This window comes from Heloderma suspectum, chromosome 12, assembly GCF_057233095.1.
Source record: "Heloderma suspectum isolate Gila_16-S chromosome 12, 16-S_ref, whole genome shotgun sequence".
Taxonomy (NCBI): Eukaryota; Metazoa; Chordata; class Lepidosauria; order Squamata; family Helodermatidae; genus Heloderma; species Heloderma suspectum.
Genome location: NC_139469.1, coordinates 17879363 through 17898444, shown reverse-complemented (window position 1 = coordinate 17898444; position 19082 = coordinate 17879363). Strand labels below are relative to the sequence as shown.

Here is a 19082-nt window from a genome sequence, read left to right as displayed (position 1 = left end):
ACAGAATGCTGGACTAGATGGACCCTTGGTCTGATCCAGCAAGGCACTTCTTATGTTCTTAGATGATTATTACAAATGCGAAAGTTTCAACCAACAAGCTGAGTAATTACAAAATTTGGCAGCATCACTAATTACCTCCAGTATCAGAGGAAGTGAGCCAATGTATACCAGTTGCTGGGGCACATGGGCGGGAGGGTGCTGTTGCACTCAAGTCCTGCTTCTGGGTTTCCCATGGGCAGCTGGTTGGCCACTGTGTGAACAGAATGCTGGACTAGATGGACCTTGGTCTGATCCACCATGGCTTTTCTTTACAGCACAGAGTTAAACTATGGAATTTGCTCCCACAAGCTGTAGTTAGGGCTACCAATTTGGATGGCTTTAAAAGGGGGTTAGACAAATTCCTAGAGGAGAAGTCTGTCACAGGCTACTAGTCCTGATGGCTATGTGCTACCTCCAGTACCAGAGAATGTTGGACTAGCTGGATCCTGGGTCTGATCCACCATAGCTGTTCTTATTTTCTTAAGTACAGAATATATCACCATAGGGTGAAAGACTGGCCAGGGGATCTGTTGGCCTACCTGTTCAGTTTGCTGTTCAGGTGCTAACTGGTGATGAGCAGCGGTTCTGGTGGTTCTTTATATTTAAACCTGAATTGGACATCCTTCAAACAGAGGACCATCCCTTGTAAAAGAGAATGTGTGGCCACCCTATTGCCACTAGAGAGAGTTGTTAGATGCACAGTGTTTAAAATGAAATTATAGGAATTATTTCTTAAAGTGCCCCTATGCAAAGCAGCACATGCCATTTTTACACTAACCTGGATCGTCCTTTGGGGGCATGGGGTTGATGGATTTCCTTTTTTGGGGGGAGGGAGGTGACATGTAAGCGGCCACCCTGCCAAGAATACCCTGTGATGGTGCCAGGCCTGCCGGCCCTCATTACACAGGATTTCTGGAGCAGCTGGGATTGCAGTGATGTAATTAGAAAGCCCCCATCAGAATTCCCCTTGGTTTGAATTGGCAGATAAAGACTTAACCATTTTGGAAATAATTGCAGGAGACAGATTAGCCTCCTTGCTGCCTTAGGGTTGAGCCGCCTATTTCAGAGTGAGGTCATTTTCAGCTAGCAGCACATCGCCACTTCCAAGGAAAGCAATGATGGTATTGGTAGACAAAGAGGAGTTGACTGGGCGGTGTGGGGGAGGCGGTGTTGTTTGTTTTACTGTTTCCTAGTAGGGAAATTCAGTGGGAGCTTTGGTCTAGACTGGGCCACCATGCTGGGAAATTTATCAGCAGGAAAAAGGGCCTTGACCGTAGCAGGCTGGAGAGTAATGTTGAAAGCAAAACATTGGGCAACTGAAATAAATATTGGGTCCCCCTCATTCTCCTTTGGTCCCTTTTCAGCCTCAGTATTGTAAAGCAACCCAGGCTATGTGGTATCTTTTTTTGGGGGGGTAGTGTGTGTGTGTGTGTGTGTGTGCGTGTGTGGTGAGATGTGGGAGAGGGCCTTCTCTGCTGTGGCACCCCAGTTGTGGAATGCCCTCCCCTTGGAGGCCCGATTGGCCTGGACATTGGTTTCATTTCAGCGGCAAGTAAAAACATGGCTTTTCACCAAAGCCTTTGAGGGCTAAATGCATTCCCTAAAGCACCACACTGTTTTAACTGTTTTATTGTTTGAGATTTTAATTGGCATTAGCTTGTTTAATGGTTTGATATGCTTCTAGCTGTTTAAATTATTCATCATTTTATACTACTTAAATTGATTTTATCTGTACGCCGCCCTGAGATCTTAATGATATAGGGTGGGATACAAATATTTTAAATTTTATATATATATATATATATATATAATTTTAGAAAATTTCTACTCCACCTTCCAGCTCACAAGATTAAACCCACAAAGAATGAGAGATTTAAAAAAAATACAATACATCAATTAAATCCAAGGCCAGCCCAAGACATTTTGCTGCCTGCGGTGAAGAACAAGATGGCGCCCACCCAGCCCCAGCCTATTTACAGAGGCTGACCAGACTGGCAGTTGAACCGTACTTTGATGGCTGCCTCTCCTGCATCTGAAGGCAGCAGGGTACCTTAGGGGATGCAGGAGAGGTGGTGTGGTATACATACAGCTCTGTCCCCCAACATCTGGACACCACTCCCCGCCCACTCCCAGGATCTGCCACCTGAGGTAGCTGCTGCACTCTCCATAATGATAGGTCTGGCTCAGGATGTCAGAGATTCAAGTGAAATCAGATTTCGGTGAATCCAACCCACGAATTCTGCAGCGGACTGGCTTTTCCTTAGTCGCACAGATTCTGCAGAGTCACAGACCATTTTTTTATATTTTCCAGAGTTTTATGCAAATTTAGTCATATAAAAATATGAAAAATTTAAGAAGACCATCCAAAAATGCACATTTTCCCCAGTCGGCTATAGCGTGAAAACATGCATTTCTGGGGGTGGGCGTTTTGGGAAGTGTGCATTTGCACAAGAGTGCACTTTCCAAGTTCGGGAAATGGAGAAAATCCCATTCCATCAAGGAGAGGACAATGGAACAAAACATGGCTGACAATCCAGGAAACACAGATGGAATGGATTGAACAAAATCCATGCATCCATAGGACTGGCTGTGATTAAATAATGAAAACAGCAGCAAGAGAGGGGAATAAAACAACTGGGTCAGTTTAAAAAGACATTGCCACAGCAGGAGTTTAAAATAGATCAAAGACATGGCAGAATCGTGTTTTTTTTAAGTCTTTGCTGTCTGAAACTCATGAGAGAAGGGACCAGAACTCAGGAGAAAAGGGACCAACGTCCTCTTTCAGGAAGGAATTCTACCATCTGAGTGCTGCCACCAAAGCTCTTTCAGGAGGAGGCCCACCAAAGAGGCCCACCGAACCACTTTGGGGAGGGAGTCTCACAACCTGGGAGTATGCCAAAACATTGCGGGTTTTGTTTTCACAGTCTTTCTTCCACACCGTCCTGGAAAACAGCCCTCACTGTGACTCCATGGTGGACAACAACCTGAGGATCACGAACTGGAACCGCAAGCTGGGGTGCAAATGTCAGTACAAGAACATCGTGGACTGGTGTGGCTGTTCCCCGAACGACTTCAAGCCAACCGATTTCCATCGGTTCCAGGTGAGTTACTGTCTGCGCAGGCTTCTGCTGTGGGAGGTTCCTTCTCATGGAGCAGGAGGAGACATTTAGGAAGCGGCCTTCTAGAGAGTCAGAACATTGGTTCATTCAGCTCAGCCTTGCCCTAGAATTCCATCATTCCTGACTATATTGGTCACGTTTGCTGAGGTCGATGGGAAATGCAGTCCAAAGCATCTGGAAGGCCCCGGATTGGGGATGGCTGATCTAGGTCAGTATTGTCTACACCAGGAGAAGGCAACTTGGTGCCCTCCAAATGTTTTGGACCACAACTGTCACAATCCATGAACGTGGGCTGTGCTGGATGGGGCCTATGGGAGTTGTAGTCCAAATCACCTGGAGGACACCAGGAGGCCTATCCCTGGTCTGCACAGGCATGGCTGGTAAGGGGTGCTGGGAGTTGTAGTCCAACACATCTGGAGGGCACCAGGTTGAGGAGGGCTGCAGGATGAAACATCACATTTTCGCAAGCACCTCTTGACTGCAGACCTCCATGTGCCAGGGGACTTAGCACAAATGAGCTGAAGGGGCAAACGCAGGAAAATCAGAGCCCTTCAAGCAGAGGTGGGGAACCTCAGACCCGGAGGTCAAATCCAGCCCACCTGAGTTCCCAATCTGGCCATCCAGGGTTTCCCAGATGGCCACACCCTTCCTCTGGTCCCACCTCTTTCTCCCAACCACCAATTGTTTGGTGGCCTCCCAGGTTTTGTGCAGTTTTTTCCCCTTTCTATATGGTTGAAATGCCTCCCCTAAGGCTGAGTTACTGGCAGTGAGAGCTTGAAGCTATAATAAAGGGGGAGGGGGTTAGTGATTGTCAAGAACACTGAGCTGTAGGCTTGGGAATCACATCCCAGGCATCCACCTGGAAGAGTGTGTTATCTGCCAGCTCCTTTGCCCTGTTGTTCAAGTCCATGCAGATTGGGAAATAGATAAGAGCTGGGTCTGGTGGGAAGATCCATAAGGTGGTCCCTTTGGGGGCTGAGCTGGTGACTAGCTAAGGGAAATCTGCCCTGGGTTGCTGGGACTGGCCCTTAAAAGGAGGTCAAGGGAGAGGCATGATGTCTCCCTTCATCATGGTGGTATTGGACCTGCGGTCAGCTGGACGCTATCCTGGGAGGCCTGTACCTAGGTATGTGGAAGGATAGGCTAGCCAGTTTGGTTATTTTGCTTGAGGGTGCAGTGTAAAGGCTCTCTGTGTATGCTTTGGCTTTCCTTGCACATATTCAGCTTTGCATTCCTCTGTACAGCCTACCATCACTAATTCTCCCCTTCCCTCTAACTAGGGATGTCAGAGAATTCCGCCACGGATCTCGGTGAGGCCAAATGCACTGGCATTCCGAACTCCATGGCGGAATGGCCTGCCCCCCCCGCCCCCCCGCGGATCCCCCCCAGGACGAGACTTACCTGGGGCGGATGTTCCAGGCGGCGGCGGCTCTGGCGGCGCCAGCGGCACCGGCGCCGGCTGGTCTTCCGACTGGCTGCTGCCGCCGCCATTTGCAGTCTTGTCTTGTTAAAAAAAACACAATGTGATAGGCTATGTAAAGATTTATCATGGCTGGGTTTAAAAAAAAAACACATACGCAAATGGCGGCGGCTACGGCCGCCGCCATTTGCGTTCCTTATTTTTGGCCATAAATATTTACGTAGACTATGACAACGAAAATAAAGGGGAACGCAAATAGCATAGCAGGCGCTATTTGCGTCCCTTTTTGATTCGCCGTTTTAGCCTACGTAAATATTTACGTAGGCTAAAACAGTGAATCAAAAAGGGACGCAAATAGCACCCGCTACGCTATTTGCGTTCCCCTTTATTTTTGCCGTCATAGTCTACATAAATATTCGCATAGATTAAGGCGGTCAAAAATAAGGAATGCAAATGGCGGCGGCCATAGCTGCTGCCATTTGCATACATGGGGGGGGGTCTTTCCCAGAGCCCTCCGCAGCCAGAAATCCAGCTGCAGACGGCTCTGGCCTGGGCTGAGCCTGGCCAGCTGCTCCACGGAGCTGCCGCGGAGCACAGCCGGCCATGGAAGATTCCGGGGAGGAGGAACGATCACCTCCCCCCCGTCGAGGATTCCGGGGGGGGGATGGAACACCTCCCCCCCCCCACCATCTACATAATCTGTGGAAAGGTAAGTGCCTTTCGTACATCCCTACCTCTAACCCCTTCCCTATAATAAACAGTTATCCAACTCCAGGTTGGTGTGTTCCCTTTCTGTTCAACCTCAGTGCTAAATTCAGTGCCTCTTGGCAGGAGGGGGAGGTGTATTTGGGGGCTTGAGGCCAGCTTGCAGGGACATTGGGATTAGCTCCAGCGTTTCTTCACAGATTATTTTGGGCCCTGCCCCCTTTGCCTTTAGCCCCGCCCAGCACTGGAGTGGTGCCCCCAAGAGCTACTCCAAAATTGAATTTGGCCCTCAGACAGAAATAGAGCCCCCACTCCTGCCTTAAAAGTAAACCTGTTCTCCCGGTAAAAAGGGCTCCTAGCTTTCAACGTGTCTGGCTGCAAAAGGGAGAGAATCAACATGATTGAAACTCATTCTGAAAGCAAAATTGTATGGCAGTGGTGACTTTTTCCAGAAGGCACGTCATGCCCTTCCAAGTATGGCAAGACCCTTTCAGGCCTGCCCTATAAAAATATGGAGAAAATTAAAATCAAAAGGATGCTTTTACAGGCTAAGAGAGCAGTGTTAAATAAGTGCATAAACTGCAAGCCACGTCCCAGGATCTGCCTGAGACAACGCTTAGCACCCCTAAGGAGGCCCAGTCGAAACCTCTGTCACCGGCGGCAGTTTGCCCAGACTCCTGTTAACACCTCCTCACCACGAATTCACCCATACAAAGCTCACAGCTAAATTTACCCACACAAAGCTCTTTGCTATGCAAGTTCAAAACCCACTCCATAACTGTTTTGCAGGGGTGTTGAACCTCAAGTCCATGGGCCAAATTTGCCCCACCTGGGGTCCCAATCCATACCTGTGGAGTCCCCCAGAGGTCCATGCCCCCTTCCCCTGATCCGGCCCCATTTCCTCCAACCACCGATCACTGGGCAGCTTCCCAGCTTTTGTGCAGGTTTTTCCCACATCCCAAAAGGTTGAAACGCCTCTCCTAAGTCTTAGTTGCTGCCACTAAGTCCTTCAAACTAAAATATGCTGGGATTCTTTGGTGTTTTGGCCCCAGCCACTTCCACGGGAGTACGCGCCATTGAACATGTCTGAGTAGACTTGTATAGGACTGTTTAGTGGGGCGCATGTGACAGGTTTCCTCATAAAGGAACCACTCTACAGCAACAAACCAAAGATGCTTTAGCAGTGGCCCCACATTTGGGGAACTCCCTCACCTGAGAACTTTATCTGGCCCCGTCTCTTGTGATCTGTCCAATGGATCTTGAAAACTACCAAACAATTGGCTGGGGGAAGGGAGTGGCCAGTGGAAGGGAGTGGGGCTATCTGGGAAACCTTGGAGGCAGTGGAGGCTGGTGGCTCCGATGTCAGTGGGGTGGTGAATCCTCTCCGAGTTACAGTCAGAGCCAGTCAGAACTCTAAAGGAGCCATCCAAGGTTTGCACCTTGGATCTCTGTTTTAGAGTCCTGACTGAAACCCAGAGTGGATTCACTGCCCCATTGACATTGGAGCCACCAGCCTCCACTGCCTGGAGGGTCAGATTTGAACCCCAGGAGGGCCGGATTTGGATCCTGGGTCTGAGGTTCCCCACCGCTGGGTTCTAGCATTACAGCCCCAATCATTAGTCTGACGTTTAAGATGATAGCCAATCAGAAGTAAGCCCCGCTGCCATTTTTTCTTTTGTACTGTTGACACAGCAAACCGCAAGACCGACCTTCTTTGCGCGCAAGTTTGAAGCGGTGGTGAATCAAGAAATCATCAGCCAGCTGGATTACTACTTGTACGGCAGCTATCCATCTGGCACGCCGGGCCTTAGATCATACTGGGAGAATGTCTACGATGAGCCGGATGGCATCCACAGCATCAGCGATGTTGCACTGACCATGTACCACTCGTTTTCCCGATTGGGTTTGCGGAGAGCAGAGACATCATTCCACACGGATGGCGACAACAGCTGTCGGTAAGTTCAATCATCCATTTCCTTCCCATCTACTGCCTCCAGGCTGGCACACATCCTGAGGTCTTGAGCCAAACGGGGCTTGACAGATTGGCCCATCTCTGCCTCTGCCTTCCCTGCCCATGTTATGTTGCTTTGGGCATGCCAGTCTCGCTCCAGTACCAGAAGTGGAATGGCTTGACGGCCTAAGCAGCAGAGCACAGCAAGCAAAAGTGATTATGGGTGTACCTTTCGGCTTTACCAAACAGGTGACCCAAGAGCCAGCTCGTCAGCTGAGATGTCGAGCTACAAATCAGAAAGTCCCGTGTTTGAATCCTGCCACTCCCCTGAGCTTGCTGTGGGTGGCCTTTGGCAAGCTAGTCTCTCTTTCAGCCTCCCAGTCTCCCCTTCCCAGTCTTTCTCCCCATCCCAGTGTCCCCCTCCCAGTCTCTCCCTCGCAGTCTACAGTATGGGGCAGTCCTGTATTTGGAGGTGTCCTCTATTGGAAGGGCTGTCCAGTCCAGTCCAAGCCAGGTTTAAAATTAGAATACCTTAGAGCAGAGCAGTCACCATGAAGTTGCCCATCACTAGTTAGCTCCTGGACGGCAGATTGAGCAAGGTGCGCAAATCACCTGGTCACAGCCTCACCCTGCCGGTGAGATGCATTGTATTTTTATCTAAATTATCGTCATTACTGCCAAACGTGCATCTGTACATATGCATTAGCCTGTGCACATTTGATGCAAATCCGTGTCCTCTGTTGCCCTCTTTTGGGGAAATGCATTTCCTCTGTTTTGGCAATACATAAGCGGCCACCCTACACTATGGGAAATTGACAGTGATGGTTCACAGCCGACGCCAGACCAGCTGTCAACAGTGTGCTTTCAGAGGACCGTGACTCCCAGGGCCGGCCCTAACATTAGGCAGAGTGAGGCGGTCGCCTCAGACGGCAGATGCTGGGAGGTGGCAGCAAGATTTTGGAGGAGAGAGCTGAGTGCCAACTGGCCTGCCCTGTACCCCCTAAGCTAAGCTACCACCTTCAGGTGCAGTGGAGGATGCTTTTCCATGGTCAGCATTGAAGAAACAAAACTGTCCAGTCAGCTTTAGTATATGGAACAGGAGAGGACACCATCTTGTTCTTTGCCTCAGGCAGCAAAATGTCTTGAGCCTACCCTGGTGACTCCCATTTTGTTTTCTCGAATACATGTCTGTACGCACCCTTAAACTGTAGCAACTGATTATGTGAACATGACCTTGGTATATTTCTCCCCATTTTCTCTCCTTTCCTTACTTCTCTCTCTCTTTCTTTCTCCCTGTAATTTTGCGCATCTCCAAGGCAGCGGTGTTGGTAGCAGCTGGGTGCTTCTTTTGCTCATGGGGTCCAATGGCCCCAGCAAAGATTAGCTGTGTAGTCGCTACACCAGTTTGTTTCTCAGTGCTACTGGCAGCATGAGAAGGAGGGGGGGCATCATAATAGAGGCTGTGCAGCTGAGAATCACATTTGGAGTCAACCCCGTGTGCCTCCTGCAGCCTCCCAGGGCTTCTGAGACAGCCTAAGAGGATGAGAAGGGACCACATTCAGTGAGGGTTAGCTCACTGCGTAAAGCAAGGGGCACCCCCTGCAGGCTATTCGTGCTTGCAATGATTTCGAGACGATCTCCCTTTTCAGCTGGTGACATCTTTAATCCCACCTCGAGACTTTTAGCTTGTTGTTGTTGTTCAGTCGTTCAGTCGTGTCCGACTCTTCGTGACCCCATGGACCATAGCACGCCAGGCCTTCCTGTCCTGCGCTCTCTCCCGGAGCGTGCTCAAGTTCATATTCATTGCATCCGTGATGCTATCTAGCCATCTCATCCTCTGCCGTCCCCTTCTCCTTTTGCCTTCAGTCTTTCCCAGCATCAGGGTCTTTTCCAGGGAGTTTTCTCTTTGCATTAGGTGGCCAAAATATTGGAGCTTCAGCTTCATTATCTGTCCTTCCAATGAGCACTCAGGGTTGATTTCCTTTAGGATGGACTGATTTGACCTCCTTGCAGTCCAGGGGACTCGTAAGAGTCTTCTCCAGCACCACAGTTCGAAACCATAAATTCTTCGGCGCTCAGCCTTCCTTATAGTCCAGCTCTCACAGCCATACATTACTACTGGGAAAACCATAGCTTTGATTAGACGGACCTTTGTCGGCAAGGTGATGTCTCTGCTTCTTACTATGCTGTCTAGGTTGGCCATAGCTTTCCTCCCAAGGAGCAAGCGTCTTTTAATTTCATGGCTACAGTCACCGTCTGCGGTGATCTTGGAACCCAAGAAAGTAAAATCTGTCACTGCTTCCGTTTCTTCCCCTTCTATATGCCAGGAAGTGATGGGGCCAGATGCCATGATCTTCGTTTTTTTAATGTTGAGTTTCAAACCAGCTTTTGCTCTCTCCTCTTTCACCCTCAACAAGAGGCTCTTGAGATCCTCTTCGCTTTCTGCCATTAGGGTGGTATCGTCTGCATATCGGACTTTTAGCTTATTTAACCCAATGGCTGCCAAGAGAACATTAGCCTGTGTCTGGGGGGGGGGGTGTTTCCCCATGGATCCTTTAAATGTGTGATACAACGTATACCTAATACACAAGGTCTTTGAATTCTGGATCAAAGTTATGCAGTGGCTTTTGTGGATGGCCAGGGCTAGCATGTTATATGCTAGTCTGTCAGTAACCAGGCTTCTTTGCCTTGTTTCGATGAGTCTGAGGGCCGGTTCAGAGGTAACAATATCAGCTTAATAAGCCATGGTTTATTAAGTCAAGGAGGAAGAGCATGCCTGCTATCAGGGCTCCCCTTATGACCTGGACCCCCTGAGCAACTCCTTAAGGATCTCTTGCCTCCTTAAGAGTCCCTTCTTTTAAATGTTCCCTTCCCAAAAGCGTTGGGTTTAGGCTGTAGACATGGGGTGAGTGACACTTCAGACACCTGGGTGTTAACCACAACAGTTTACTGGTAAATTAAAGCAAGCAAATCACAACTAAAGGTATTTACAGAATAGAACTGAGTGATACAAAAGGCATTAAGAGAAAATAAAGGTTGCAAAAATCCAAGTTCCTCAACCTTAGCTGCACTTAGACTTCTTCAGGCTGCTTCTTCCTGCTCTGCCTTCATGCTCTAGTCTTCCCCTCCCTCTCTCCCTCCCTCCTTCTCTCACTGGCTCTCTCTCCCTTTTTATCCCCTCCTTCCCTAAAGCCAAAAGTACTGTTTCAAACCTGGAGAAATGAAACCTAACTCAGGAAAATTAAACTTAACTGGGGAAATTAAACTACTCCTCTCAGGGATACCCCTTCCCAACAAAAAAAAAACCAGTCTTCTAGGCCTGACATTTTTACCTTGCCTCTGTAGGCCTCAAACCTTCACACCTACACACTTGATCCTCCCTGGCTTCAGCACTGAGGTCATGGTTTGTTAAAACCATCGTTTCCCAAGATATCTAAACTGGGAAACTGTGGTTTAATCTTGGTTCCCTTCCCAGCATGTGAAACCAGGGTCTGACAACCTGCACCAGCAAGGCCTGTTTTTCACCTTGCAGATTGGCAATAGATTGTGGCCAGGCCCAGTGTCCTGCGGCAGCAGCTTTTAAAAAGTGTTGAAGCTGCTCTTCAAATTTCCCACACTGCCTCAAATGTAATATCACTCTGGGGCATTGTGGGAAATTTGAATTCCCAGTCACCCAGAGCTAATTCAGAACACTGCTGCAGCCTGGCCACCAAGGCCCACTGAGGGAGGAGAAGGCCGGCCAGAGGGCATATTGCCAAGGGCCACCTCAAACCTTGAGTTGGCCTTGGATGTACCCCTCCTGAAGACTTTGGACCATGCCTGATCCAGGAGAATCAAAGACACTGTAGCAATAAGAGCCTATTTTTTCTGACCATTAACTCTTTTTGCAGTTAATCAGCCACTTCCAAACCAATGTTCATGTTTTCCAGGTACTACCCAATGGGCCATCCAGTCTCGGTCCAACTCTACTTCCTTGCCGATCATTTTCAGGGTTTCCTCGTCAAGCACCATGCTACCAATCTGGCTGCCAGTAAGCTGGAGACCTTAGAGACGTGGGTGATGCCCAAGAAGGTGTTTAAAATTGCAAGTCCGCCCAGTGATTTTGGAAGGCTGCAGTTCTCAGAGGTAAACGTTGCTTTTCTTCTTCTCGTACTTCTTCTAGACTGAAAAGGTTCCTTTCTTCATTCTGAATCCACATTTGATCCTACTCCCTAAATATGGCCTAGTTCTTACAGAGAGGGTCCAATTTGTGTCTCGGCTATACCGCTTCAGCCTGCAGGTAGAAGTTCATGTGATCAGATGCTCCTCCATATCACCTGCCCCCCGCAAAAAAAATCCCTGCATGCAGAAAAGTAACATATCTGGGAGAAGACTAGGCTAGACTCTTTCTACCTACCTGACCCGCTGGCTTTCTATGTGCACAGATATTTTTGGATGGTGGAATATTCTATGTGAGCCCCCTCCTATAATCTGAAGTGTTACAGCCCAGACACTGATTCACCATCTCAGTAAGAAACAGCCATAGCTTACTTTCTGAGATTTTTTTTTAAACATTGGTCTAAGAAACTAACAATATTTCCAAGACACATCAGCAGTAAAATACATGAATAAATAAAACTATACACAATCCAATAAACGTAATATAAAACCACAATATAAAAAACGATCAATATTCAATTACTGGGCTAGGGCTAAAGCACCCAAAAAAACCCATACAAAGGTACGATCTTAACACCTTCCATTGCACTGCTTTCAAAAAGAAAGTGTGACATAAGCTGATCACCTTTGACAGAGCATGTGAAGATGCCATATCAGAGTTAGGCCATTGATCCATCCAGCCCAGTATGATCTACACCGCATTTGGGCAACCTGCAGGCTGCATGTGACTGTTAGCTGCTCTGTGTGGCCCACGGAGCTACAAAGTGGCCTGCCCACTTTTCCCTGCTGCCTGGCTGGTCAACCACCAGCCGGGGGGCAGGGAACAGATAGCTGTTTCTTCACTACTGATACCAGCAGGAAAACAGCTGTCTGCAGCAGGATCACTGGGAGGTGTGTGAAGTTAAGACCTCTCTCTCCTGCCAGTGATCCTGATGCTTGAGATCACTGTTTCCCCACTGTATCAGGAAATCTGAGAGGAGGTTTTTAAAGGTGGCCCATGGGCCACAGGCAGCCCTCAAAAGCCCTGCCTGGTGGCCCCCAGGCCCCCAGCATCTGCTGCCAAAAAAAACAGGATGGCAGGAAAAGGAAAAACGTCCTAGGAACAGGTTCTGTGAACCCTGCCATGGAGCAGCACTTTGTCCCTAGAGCGTCCCAGGAAGCAGCAGTTGAAGGTTCCTGCTTACTTCCTGGGTCGCTCTAGGAAGGAGGTTCCTGGCAGAAACCATAGATTCTGTTCCTGGAGTGTTTTTTCCTCTCTCTTTTTGATGATCATGTTGGGGGTGGAGTGGGTTTCAATACCTTGATGCCGTTGTTGCAAGACCAAGATCTGTCACTGTTGGGTTGAGTCGGCGTGAGAAGGGGGGTGAGTGAGTGAGAAGAATGTGTGTGCGTGCGTGTGAGAGAGAGAGAGAGTTTGTATGTATGTGCACACACAGGTATGGGCAGCCTCTGCCACCCCAGCTGTCACCTGATGCAGCCCTCAGGACCAAAAAGGTTGTGCACACCTGCTGTAGGTTTTCACTAATAGGGCAAATAGCAACTTTGTGGAGAGGTGATTTTCACTGGGAAAACTGCACAGGGGTGAAAGAGTTAACCCACCCACTCTCACATTCACATATTGCTTCAGTCCTAACTAGGGATGTCAGAGAAATCTGCGCCAAATTCAAACAAGTTCATATGTGTACAAATCTGACCTGCGATTCCACAGCGGACTGGCCTTTTCTGAGCGGTGCAGATTGCATGAACTTGTGGACCGTTTTTGTGGGCTTTTTAACTTTTAGGGAAGAATTGTTCAAATGCACATTTGTGCAAGTGCAGACTGATTTTGTTTTTGTTTTACTTTGGGGGGATTTGTGCAAATGCGCAATTTCACAAGTATGCATTGGAGCTGATGCGCACTTGCGCAAATGTACATTAGCGCGAATGCACATTTGCAAACAGGAATGAACATCTTGTACGTCCCTAAAAAATACCTGATTCCATCAATGGGAGGACAATGGAAAGAAAGACTCCCAACAATCTGTGAAACTCAAGTGTAATGGATTTAACAAAATCTGTGCATCCCTACTGCCAACCTGAATGATTTTAACAAATATTCAAAGAGGCAGTGTCTTTAAAATAACAATAATTTTATCATTTTTCCTTGCTTAATCACAAATTTCAGTTAAAGCACCTACAGCTAATTGAACAAATTTTTCCATAGTTATTAAGCCTCTGCTGTATCCATTTTGCATCATCTTTGGGCAACTGAGAGAGGCTTAGGTGGGCACGAATGTTTTTGGTGTTGTGGGTGGCAAATCGGAGATGTTAATTTCCTATTAAGGAGATGGATGTTGGGCTCCTTCTGTTTATCAAGATGTCTGTTGATTGATTTGCCATTTTGCGTCATGATGAATTGTCGCCTGAACTGTATTTCTTGGGATCTGCCATTCTTCTGATGTTTTGCTGGCATGGGAGTCATCCCCTGAGTTGATTAAAAGCATGCATGCAAGATAACAGCGAAAAGAAGTTTAGTCAGGTCTTGCTACATGCAGTTACAAATGTCAGCCTTACCTGGCCTGTGCTGGATGTTTTGGACTTCAGCTCCCAGCAGCCACTGCTAACATGGCTAATGGTCAGGAATTTTGGGAGTTGTAATCCAAAACATCTGGAGGGCACCTGGTTGGGGAAGGCTAGCCTAACTCATTAAACTTGGGATTCCATTGGTTGAACTGATTCGGATTCAAGACTGGCATCAGTGGTCAGCACCATTGGACAGAGGCCAAGGGCTACATCCTTCCAGGGGGGGCCATCACTAAGGCTCCTGGCCCTGCTGCTCCTTCTCCTTGATCTTGCTATCTGTTCAGCTACCTTCTCGAAGTGAGTAAGCCAGGGGTCCCCAACCTTTGTGGACCTGTGGGCACTATGACAAAATGCCTAATCAGTGGATGGCCACAGTGGCGTCTACCTCTCATGTCTATAGATGACAGGCTGTATCTTATTCACCAAAACCTTTTGCTTCATGCCTGTTGGACACTGCAACGTCTCTTTAATAAAGGATCATCTAATTGGCTAATTGCTGGTGGTGCAATCCAGCCAATGCTTCTTTTAAACATACGTTTTAGCAATCCCCAGTAGTTGCTTCTTTTGGGGAGGAGTTTATTACACAGATAAATTTTGTCCTGGAACAATCATTAATATTCACTGATGTACATGCTCTTTTAAATTATTGACCCACTTCATGGACATTAACAGACAATCAGCGTAAATGGATTCACCGCACCCTTTTGACAGCTAAAAGACTGATATTACAACATTAGAAGGATGAACACTCACCTCCTATAACGCAATGGATTGAAGACCAATGCTTTCAGTATTTCAACAGGTGGCATATAGACACTACCTTCAAATTAATACTTATATGGATATTTGGTCCGCTTTTGTTGAAGCCTATGTATAATTTCTAGGAAGCTGTATGCATTTCATATGTATTCATTGCTATGGATGCATACGGACCCATGTATGTATTTTCAAAAAAGGGGGGGGTGGAATTAAAATGTTTGGCAGCTGCCTGCAGGCACAGCATTGGAGACCCCTGGAGTAAGCAGTGACAGGAGAAAGGAAAAGGAGTAGCAGCTTCCACTTCCTTTGTGATCCTCCTCTGGGCAGTTGGGCCAAGAGGTAGAGGGCAGATAAATGGGCAGCAGTGCCACTGAGATGGAGGAGGGGGCTCACTTGGAGATGGGGGGGGCAACTATGGCATCTTGCCCAAGGGACCCCCAAAACCTGGAGCCAACAGTCTTTGGGAAGAGATGGATGGTTGCATTTTAACTTGTATTCCTTGTTGCAAATACAGCTGGGTGGGTGGAAGAGAGAGCAGGAGCAGTGTTATGCCTGTGCCAGCTACCTAATGTCTCCCTATTAGTAGGCAGTGATGTGAGGTGGACCTTTTTTCCAGTGCTTTATTTTTCCATGGAAACATTTCTATTTCATAAGTTCATTACTAACAATGAATGGATGCCAATTGCAAATGCAGCTTTGGGGAGACATGGCAGTTTCAAAGCTGACGACAAGTGGTTGTTAGCTTACCATGCACGGCTTTTTGAGTTGCTAAAATTATGTATTGATCTATACAGTTATATCCCACCTTTTTTCTTCTTACAAGGAACCCAAGGCAGCGTACATGATCTTCCTGCTCTTCATTTTATCCTCACAACAGCCCTGTGAGTTAGGTTAGGCTGAGAGTCAGGGACTGGCCCAAAGTCACCCAATGAGCTTCATGGCCAAGTGGGGACTAGAACCCAGATCTCCCGAGTCCCAGTCCAACACTCTAACCACTACGCCACATTGGCTCTAAAGATGTTTTGTACTTCAACCCCCAGCCAGCACAGTCAATGGACAGGAATGCTGGGAGTTGTGGTCCCAAACACCTGGAAGGCACCAGAGTGGAGAAGGCTGCTATAATGGAACAGCTTCATTCTTTCTACTGGGTCCAAACGCGTAGTGCTCATCTCCCCCATCTCCATCGTTTCCATGCACACGGTCCCAGGTTCAGTTATTGACATTTCAAATGTTACTGACATCAAAAGAGTATTGGGTGGCAAGGCGGGGTAGAATCTCCATCTTAGTCAGGATACCAAGCTAGATGGACTCATCTTTGGACTTGTTAGAAGGTTAGCTCCACGTGGCTTCAACGTATGGGCACACCTGCATAACATTAGCTCCATCTTTGCAAATTGTTGAGGGATGTTCAACCTCTTTCAGCCCGGGAGCCGAATCCCATTTCAGAGATGCTCTTGGGGGCTGCATTCCATTGGTTGGTGGGGCGCAGGGCAAAAGGGGCAGGACCAAAAACACCAACATATTTTGGCTTACCTTTTAGGATTAGGGGGTAAAACTGCAAAAGGCAGGAAACCACCAGACCCTTGGGGGAAAGGCAGTGGGGCCAGTGAAAGGTGGGCAGCTACCTGGGAAACTGCAGTGGGCAGGACTGGGACAACCAGGCCTGAGTTCCAACAACCCTGGGTATACACATTGGCTTCTTCTCGTGTTTCTTGAGAAAGATAGCACCAGTATACCTCAAAGGGGGGCAGAGGGAAAGAAACAAGATGGATTTGTTTTAATTGAGGAATGTTAAATGACTTCTGCGCTCAACTGCATTGGTGAAACTCGAAAAGTTTGTTTCTGGCCTCGTTAGCAGTTGCAATTCATCACAGAGAGCAAAATTAACTAGGCGGCAGGCAATTAGTGTCTGCTGTGTGAACCTAATGGTCCCTGTTTGTGGTGAGCAATGAGACACAAACGCGTAATCAAGGCATAATTTATCTTGGCCAAATTTTAAGTGCGGGTCCAAGCAGGGGCCAGAAGAAGAGATGTTACTACTTCCAAGTTGCAAAAGCAGAGTCGGGGGCTAAGGAGCATTGGGCGGGGAGGGAAGAAATACAACTGAGTGGACTCTCTGATTGGATAGCTTGGCCACAGTGGTAACCAGTAACCTCAAGACTGGATTACTACAACGTGCTCTATGTGGGGCTGCCCTTGAGGCTGGTCCGGAAGCTGGAGCTAGTGCAGAACACAGCAGCGCGGCTGTTGTCGGGAGCTGCCCCTTTTCAGCATGCAGCTCCTTTGCTGAGGGAACTGCACTGGCTGCCTATTTGCTACTGGGCCAGGTTTAAGGTTCTAGTACTAGGGTACAAAGCCCTAAACAACTTGGGACCAGGATACCCGAGAGAGCGCCTTCTCCCTTACCAACCTGCCCGGTTACTGAGGTCATCAGAGGGCATGCTCCTGGTGGTTCCACATGGACCTATGGCCTGGTTGGAGTCCACCAGGAGAAGAGACTTCAGTGTGGTGGCCCTCTTCCTGTGGAACTCCCTGCCTTTGGAGGTCAGGCAGGCACCAACGTTGTGTTGCTTTCAGCGCCTCCTGAAGACATTGTTATTTCAAAAGGCCTTCCCTAAGTGACCAGCCATGGTTTATTAAGTTCAGAATCTGTTCTTTGAAAATGTTTTAATTGTTTTAATTATGGGGTTTTATGCTTTTATCTTGTTGTTCACCACTCCGAAATCTTTGATATGGAGTGGTATATAAATATTGTAAATAACATACATACATACATACATACATACATACATACATGGATAGATGCAGATCCCAAGCATTGGGAAGGGGAGTTTAGAATTTACCAGGACCTTGGGATCCATGGGGTGGGGCAGTTCAAGCTGCAGTCCCATATCCATGAGGAGCAAATATCAGGCTAAATTGTAGATAGGGGGTGTTGGCATAGGCCTGGGGCCCCAATCTGTCCCCAATCTGACATAGGCCTGGGACTCCAATCTGGCCTCTGGGAATCCCCCAAATAGTCTGCCCCCCTTCCCCCCCCCGCCACTAATCGTTTGGTTGTTTCCCAGCTTTTGCATGTGTTTTGCCCCATTCTAAAGGTTGAAATGCCTCCCCTAAAGCTTGGTTACTGGCAGTCAGAGCTTGAAGCTACAATCGGCTGTGATTTTGGCTCCACCCGCTTTTACCATTGGCCTGCCCCTTTTGCCTTTGGCCCCACCCACCATTGAACTTGCCATCCCGAGAGCTCCTCTGAAATTGAATCCGCCCCTCGGGCCGAAAGACGTTCATCACCACTGTTGCAGATCATGCTTGCCATAGCACAGTAATGTGTTGTTCTGTATGTTTGTTGTTGTTTATTCGGTCAGTTGCTTCCAACTCTTCATGACTTCATGGACCAGCCCATGCCAGAGCTTCCTGTCGGCCATCGCCACCTCCAGCTCCCCCAAGGTCGAGTCCGTCACCTCCAGAATATCATCCATCTAGGGATGTCAGAAATTTCGCCACGAATCTCGGGGAGGTCAAATGCCAGCGCATTCGGCCCCCCGAAATCGGTGGTGGAACAGTCTGCCACCCCCCACCACCCCCCGGGACGGGACTTACCTTGGGCGGATCTTCCTGGCGGCGGCGGTGCGGCCGTGGCGGTGCGGCAACCGCGGCCGCTGGTCTTCCGACCGGCTGCTGCCGCCGCCATTTCCACTTAAAAAAAAACAAAAACAAAAAAAAGTGATAGGCTACATAAAGATTTACTTAGCCTATCACAGCTAGATTTTTAAAAAACACCGTGATAGGCTATGTAAATGTATACGTAGCCTATCACGGCTGATTTAAAAGAAAAAAAACGCATGTACGCAAATGGCGGCGCCCATGGGCGCCGCCATTTGCGTTCCTTATTTTGGCACATCTTAGTCTACATAAACATTTACGTAGACTAAGACGGCGAAAATAAGGGGAACGCAAATAGCGTAGCGTCTACGCTATTTGCGTTCCCCTTATTTTCGCCGTCTTAGTCTACGTAAATATTTACGTAGACTAAGATGTGCCAAAATAAGGAACGCAAATGGCGGCACCCATAGGCGCCGCCATTTGCATACGCGCTTGTTTTTTTTCTTTTAAATCAGCCGTGATAGGCTACGTAAACCTTTACGTAGCCTATCACGGCTGACTGCAGGGACGCAAACGGCAGCGGCTATGGCCCCTGCCATTTGTGGAGCCGGCCGGCCAGGATTCGGGGGGGGGGAGGGACGGAGCACCTCCCCCCCGGCCAGAATTTCGGGGGAGAGGGATGGAGCGCCTCCCCCCCCCGGCCAGAATTTCGGGGGGAGGGACGGAGCGCCTCCCCCACCACCACGAATGTCACCCTTCAAAAAGG

The 19082-nt window shown here is 48.4% G+C and overlaps 1 protein-coding gene across 1 annotated transcript in view; it reads left to right on the top strand.

Moving 5' to 3' along the window:
• XYLT1 (xylosyltransferase 1) overlaps positions 1-19082 on the top strand; it is a 127311-nt gene that overhangs the window by 88621 nt on the left and 19608 nt on the right. Inside the window, exons 7-9 of the mRNA XM_084817872.1 lie at positions 2964-3140; positions 6976-7238; positions 11164-11359. Coding sequence (XP_084673998.1) covers positions 2964-3140; positions 6976-7238; positions 11164-11359 — 636 coding nt within the window. The remainder of the gene's footprint in view (positions 1-2963; positions 3141-6975; positions 7239-11163; positions 11360-19082) is intronic.